This window comes from Eumetopias jubatus, unplaced genomic scaffold, assembly GCF_037043125.1.
Source record: "Eumetopias jubatus isolate StellerSeaLion01/CBP00866 unplaced genomic scaffold, mEumJub1_p1.0 scaffold_15, whole genome shotgun sequence".
In the NCBI taxonomy this organism is placed as follows: Eukaryota; Metazoa; Chordata; class Mammalia; order Carnivora; family Otariidae; genus Eumetopias; species Eumetopias jubatus.
Window position 1 is genome coordinate 94,314,822 of NW_028274821.1, and position 6,227 is coordinate 94,321,048.

Below are 6,227 nucleotides of genomic sequence, written 5' to 3' on the forward strand. Positions count from 1 at the left end.
GGCCCCACCCACTGACCTGGAGCCCCTAGGTGTCCAGGCTGGGCTCGGCTCCCCACCCTCCTTGGCCATCCTGCTGCCCCACCCTGGCCTGACTGGTTTGGGAGCCCAATCCAGTCCCCCACCACCCCTGATAGGGTGAGTGGAGGGATGGGCAGAAACACCCACTGGGTTCTCCACCCCTGCCATTCTGGGCGATCCCGTGGAGCTGTGCGTTCCATGGTGGGGCTTTGGGGGCGGCAGAAATCGAGGGCCCTCTGGTCCCTCGGAGGTCAGGACACGCTCACTGAGGCAGAGGTGCCTTTATGGGGCTGTAGAAGAGTGGGCAGGGGGTGGCTGTAGACGGTGGGGGAGGGGCTAGCGGGGGCGCACGGCAGTCCGGTAGGCCGCTAGGATCTCAGCACTGTATGGACACGTGTACTTGAACTCCTTCACCTGCAACGCACTGTCCAGGTAGCGGCGGACGGCGCGCAGCTCGGCCGGTATGGGCGCTTGGCGGAAGTGTGTGCACACCGTCTGCGGGCGAGGGGCGGGTCGCGGTCAGGGCCCTGTGGAGCGCGCCCCCCGCCCCCGCGCCCCGCGTCCCGCGCCCCGCGCGTGGCACTCACGTCCACAATGTGCAGCTTGGGCAGCAGGCTGCAGTCAGCCAGCGTGAGCTGGTCGCCGTCCAGGAAGCGGCGGCGCGACTCACGAAGCTGCGGTTCCTGCGCCCGCTCGTGCTCCAGGGGCGTGCGCAGGTAGCTGTCCAGTCTGGTGAGGGCGCGCAGCAGCAGCTGGTACAGGGCTGGGGCAGGGAGCGCAGTGAGGGCGGGGCCTGGGCCAACTCCCCCCACCCTCGCCATGGCTCCAGACCCTCCTCACCATCGTCCTGCGTGGGCACCGGGTTCTTGATGAAGGTGGAGAACCTGTGAAAGACGTCGTTGCCCGCTGTGCTGGACTCCCTGTAGCGGGGCGCCAGGCTGGGGAATCTACGGGGAATTTGGGAATCTCTGGTCAGACTCTTGCGGCTCACCCCCTGCCCTGCTGGACCCTCAGCGTTCTTCCTGGGTTCCTCCCTGGGGGCCCCATATTCGCCCCTCCCACCAGGCCGGGGCCCTCACTCAGGGGGCCCCAGTGTCTCCTCCAGAAACTCCTCGATCTGCAGTGTGTCCGTTTTGGCGTCACCATCGTAGAGAAGGATGGGCAGCTGCGAGCCAGGAGCAAAGTCCTTAAGCACATCCAGGGACCTGTGGGCATGAGGCAGGTGGGGAAGCCGCTGGTTAGAAGGGCCAGAGACCAGGGAGTGGCTCCCCTGGAGACGGGGCTCACCTGCGAGTGTCCACTGTGGTAAGGGTGAAGGGCACACCCTTGAGGAGCAGGAGCATGAAGAGCCGCTGACAAGAAGGGCAGTGTCCCACGCTCTCGCCATCCTCGCTCGCCTGGGGTGGGTGCAGTAGAGGGGGCCGGGGCAGAGAGCAGACTTGAGAATTCTGCCAATGAGGACCCTGCCTCCCACTGCCAAGAGCCTGGAATGATCCCGGGCTCCAGCTTGTTTGCTCACAGCCTGGACAAGTGGTGGGTGAGAGCCCTTGACTGGGTCCCTGGGAGGTGGGCCCCTCGACCCTTATCATCAGCACCTGGTCAGAGGCCAGGTTCCTGGTCTCCAGGCCCTACAGGCTGGTCACAAGGGTGGGGTGGGCCGAGTGAGCTGTTTTCTGAGTGATTCACCTGCCAAACTGGACAGTGGCTGGCAGCACACTCACTGTCCCATGCCCCGACAGTGGGGAGGAGGCCAGGGTCTGGCAGCCCCTGCACAGGGATCCACCAATCTGGGCAGTGATGTGAGCCTCAGGGGATCACCTGGCCCAGCCCCCCTCTCCTGCTGCACTGACCTCAAGCTCCACTTGGGCCTTGGCTGCCGGCTGCCTGATTGGCACCTCCCCACCGAGGGGCTTGTTCTCCAGGAGGGTTGGGCTGGGTCCCGGAGCCAAGGATGGGAGTCGGCACCCCCACACCCTTGGGGACAGCTCACTGGGCCCTCCTCCAGTCTTTTTTTTTTTTTTCAAGATTTTATTTATTTGAGAGAGAGAGAGAGCACATGAGAGGGGGGAGGGTCAGAGGGAGAAGCAGACTCCCCGCTGAGCAGGGAGCCCGATGCGGGACTCGATCCCAGGACTCCAGGATCATGACCTGAGCCGAAGGCAGTTGCTTAACCAACTGAGCCACCCAGGCGCCCCCTCCTCCAGTCTTGGTCCCTCTTTCCTCAGCCTCCGTAGGGCTGCCTGAGCTCACCGCCAGGCAGATGGTGCAGACCCACCGCCTGCCCCAGAAAGCAGAGCCCTCCCAGAGCATAGTCATCCCCAAGGCCACCCTCCCAGCCCAGTGGCACCTTGACAAACAGCTGGAGCTTGGCAGTCTCCGCCATGGCTAGGAGCTGTGGTGGCGCGGCGGCGGCAAGGCAGGGGTTGGGGCCTGGAGAGCCCTTTTAGACTCCCGGGGTGCCCCGCCCTCCCCAGCCCAGGGCCCGCCCTGACGAGTCACCCGTGCAGGCGGTAAGGGCTCCGTGTCCAAGCATGAAGGTGTGACTATGGGGGTACTGAGTGTGCAGGGCTGAAGGGGGTGTGTGGGATAGAGGTGGAGACCAACGGACTCGGAGGTGGGGAGAGAAGGGTGCCAGTCTGGGAAGAGGGCAGCTCTGGATCAGAATCACGCCTGCCATGAACCCCACAACCCTCCCTGCAGTGAACACCCTGTTACCTGTCGCCCTCCCCCCAGAAAGCTGGGGAGGGGGTAAGAGAAAGGAAAAGCCTGGCCCCAGCCTCAGTTTCCCAACTGCCTACCTCCTGGCAAGGGACGCCCCTCCCATCACCGAGTTGGGTCAGGCAGAGCCCTGCCCCCCCAGGCCAGCCCACATTCCAGGAGTGCTGCTGGCCTGCTCAGGTGCCCCTGGCCAGCCGACCCCACACCCCCTGCCCTCCCGGTGGGGTTCGAACCTTTCAGAAGAAGCCCCAGGAGGTTTAGAAGCCACAAACTCCTGACCCGTGGGGCCACCCGCCCCTGCCGTTGGCTGGAAGGAACCAACGCGGGGACGTTGTGTGCACACACCCCCAACCTTCTCGGCCCGTCTCCCCCCCCCCACCCCGCAGCTCTGGGTCGGGGGGGGGGGCGGCGTGCCCCGAGGGAGGGGCCTGCAAAGGCTCCACGCCGCCCTGTGGCAGAGCTGGGGCTCTGCCCCGCACCTTTGCCTCCTCCCCCAGGGCCCTGCCAGGACCCCAGACCGTCCAGGGCTCCCGGACACAGCCTGGAGCTGGCCCGACAGACTGGAGCTGGGCACCTGGCTGCCCTCCGGGGCCCCAGTATTTCTGCTGCTTCTCCACGACGTGGTGGGGGCTCGGCCTGCTCATCTGCTTCCCCTGCGGGCACCGCAGCCCCAGGGCAGGGCCCCAGGCCCCTCCACAGCAGCAGGTGCCCCCCAGCCGTCCCACGGGTATTTCTGTGTGTATAAAAATACCCTTACCCGTCTGTAGAGAATCGGAAATGAACCAGTGACCGGGTGGTTCAGAGAAAAGGAGATCTGCCAACACCCAACAGGGTGCGTGGCAGTCTTACTTCACACTTATTTCAGGAGACAAACTAGGACCGGATTCGGGGCTGCAATGGGCAGGTAACCGTGTGCTCAGCGAGGCTGGGGGCACCCACCACTCGGGGGGCTGTGGGCTGGCAAGACTGTCCAGACGGTGCAGCCCCCTGGGAATCAGCCCCACGTGTCCCTGTAAATGCATGAGGGACATATACACAGATCCGTGCTGTCCTCCGGGTGGCAAGCACCCCGTCTGTGGGAGAGTCCTGGTATGTTCACAGAAGAGAACAGAGGGGGTGAGTCTCTCTAGTCTCCGGTTCGGGGGTGTCGTGACTGAATTGTGCCCCCCCCTTCATGGTGGAAGTCCTAGCCCTCAGCACCTCAGAATGTGACATTGGGACAGAGAGTTTTTACGGAAGTCATCATGTTAGAATGAGATCATCAGGAGGGGCCCTACCCCAGTCTGACTGTATCCTTGTAAACGGGAGATTTGGACACAGACACACATGGGGGGGTGGGCGCATCATGAGGACGGAGGCAGAGGTCAGGTGGTGTCCACAAAGCCAGGAACACGGAGCGTTGCCAGAAAACCACCAGCAGCTAGGAGAGCGTGGACCAGACCCTTGCCCACAGCCTCCGAAGGAACCAGCCCTGCCCACACCTTGATCTTGCACCTCTGGCCTCCAGAGTGTGAGGGAATACATTTCTGTTGTTTTAAGTTGCTCAGTTTGTGGCACTTTTCGGCAGCTGTAGCACACCAAGACCAGTGAGAGGAAAAAACCAACCCAGTTGAAAAACACTGCATCAGTATGTGTCCATCTGGGTCTGCTGCTCTCCTTCTGAAAAAAGCCAAGAGGACGTCCTCAGACCTTTTGAATTTCCTACCATGATTTCATAGGCAATGTTTTTAAATGAATGAGACCAGAAGCTCACAGTCACCAACTGTAGCCCCTGACCTACGTGGGGCCTGGAGCAAACCTCCCTGCCACCGCCGGGCCGCCCTTCCCTTCCTTCTGGGGGGTGGGGGGTGGGGGGCCGTTCTCGGCCTGCAGTCCCCGGAGCCGCTGGTCCTGGCCTCAGCCATGCGGTAGCGACGCTTCTCTCCTGAGCCCTGGCTGGGGGCCCTTCGCAGCAGTGTTCAACAGTCTGTTCTGAAAGGAGACACAGGCTTGTAGGGGGGCGGGGAGGGGCCCTGGGGCGGCGGGGGGTCGTGGCAGGACCGTGGACAGGTGTTTCCTGGCTCTGCCCACTGAGAGAGCCAGGTGAGCCCACCCGCAGTCCAGACAGGGGTTCCAAATACCATTCTGCCCAGAGGAACCAGGGCTCCTTGGAAAATGGCCAAAGCCAGACGTGGGCCAGGGAGCTACAAAGCAGACCTGGACATGGGTTTTTTTTTGTTTTTTTTGTTTTTTTAAGATTTTATTTATTTGACAGAGAGAGACACAGCGAGAGAGGGAACACAAGCAGGGGGAGTGGCAGAGGGAGAAGCAGGCTTCTAGCGGAGCAGGGAGCCCGATGCGGGGCTCGATCCCAGGACCCCGGGTCATGACCTGAGCGGAAGGCAGACGCCCAGCGACTGAGCCACCCAGGCGCCCCAGACCTGGACATGGTAACAGAAAGGAAGTCTCCAAAAACAAATGGCCAGGACGAGGCAAAAGGACACAGAAGTCACCATGCAGGAGTCCCACTGGCCATATCCAGGATAGTTTGACCGTAAAAATGACAGCAATAGAATTGTACACTTACAATGGTTAAAACGGTAAACATTAAGTGTATTTTCTCACAATAAAAAAAAAAAAATCTTTATTGGGTACCTCGGGGGCTCAGTCTTAAGCGTCTGCCTTCAGCTCAGGTCAGGGTCCTGGGATCGAGCCCCACCTCGGGCTCCCTGCTCGGCAGGAAGCCTGCTTCTCCCTCTCCCACTCCCCTGCTCATGCTATCTCAAATAAATAAAATCTTAAAAAAAAAAGAATCTTTATGATGACAGCCACGAATGACAACATGTTGATTTTTTAAAAACCTACGCATCCACAGTAATATATTTCTAAAAGTGAAGCTCTTTGGAAAAAAAAAATACCAGGAAATAAACACAGAAAAGGATGAAATAATTAGAAAACCGCCATTTTGGGGCACCTGTGTGCTCAGTCAGTTAAACATCCGGCTCTGGGTTTCAGCTCAGGTCATGATCTCAGGGTTGGGGGATCAAGGCCCACTTTGGGCTCTGTGCTCAGTGGGGAGTCTGACTGGAAATTCTCTCCCTCTGCCCCTCCCCTGACTCTTTAAATAAATAAATAAATAAATAAATCCTAAGTAAAACAAGAAAGAATAAAAAGAAAACCACCATTTTGCAGCCCACCCCCCACTGGGGTAAAAGGTTTTGAGAAACAAGCTGTTCACATGACCCTCCCTCCTCCTGGGGAGTCTTGTGTCCCTTCCAGCCCCCTTGAACGGGTCTCTGCTGGGAGACTGACCATGGCCAAGCTCGAGGGGTGCTGATTCTGGGACCCGTCCTTGTGGCCTGTCTCCAGGCTCCATTGCTGCGGAGTGCCGCACCCCCCCCACCCCCCGTTCTTGGGAGCCTCCACACTGCCTCCAACCTTTGACATTCCCTCCTGGACTTGGTTCTTAGCCTAGAGATCACCCCATCCTGCAAGCACCCCCATCCTGGATG

The 6,227-nt window shown here is 60.3% G+C and overlaps 1 protein-coding gene across 2 annotated transcripts; it reads right to left on the reverse strand.

Annotated features, from left to right (window-relative positions):
- Positions 1–284: 284 nt before the first annotated feature.
- CLIC3 (CLIC family member 3) lies at positions 285–2,420 on the reverse strand. 2 transcript variants are annotated; one of them, XM_028094616.1, is made up of 7 exons: positions 2,366–2,418; positions 1,869–2,024; positions 1,306–1,415; positions 1,098–1,223; positions 859–965; positions 606–781; positions 285–513 (listed from the first exon to the last, which is right to left on the reverse strand). In XM_028094616.1, the coding sequence occupies exons 1-7, from the start codon at positions 2,399–2,401 to the stop codon at positions 355–357; spliced, it is 870 nt and encodes a 289-aa protein (XP_027950417.1). In that variant the 5' UTR covers positions 2,402–2,418; the 3' UTR covers positions 285–354. The 2 variants fall into 2 exon arrangements, with proteins under 2 accessions (XP_027950417.1, XP_027950418.1); XM_028094617.1 differs by lacking the exon at positions 1,869–2,024 and having other exon boundaries at positions 2,366–2,420.
- Positions 2,421–6,227: the final 3,807 nt, after the last annotated feature.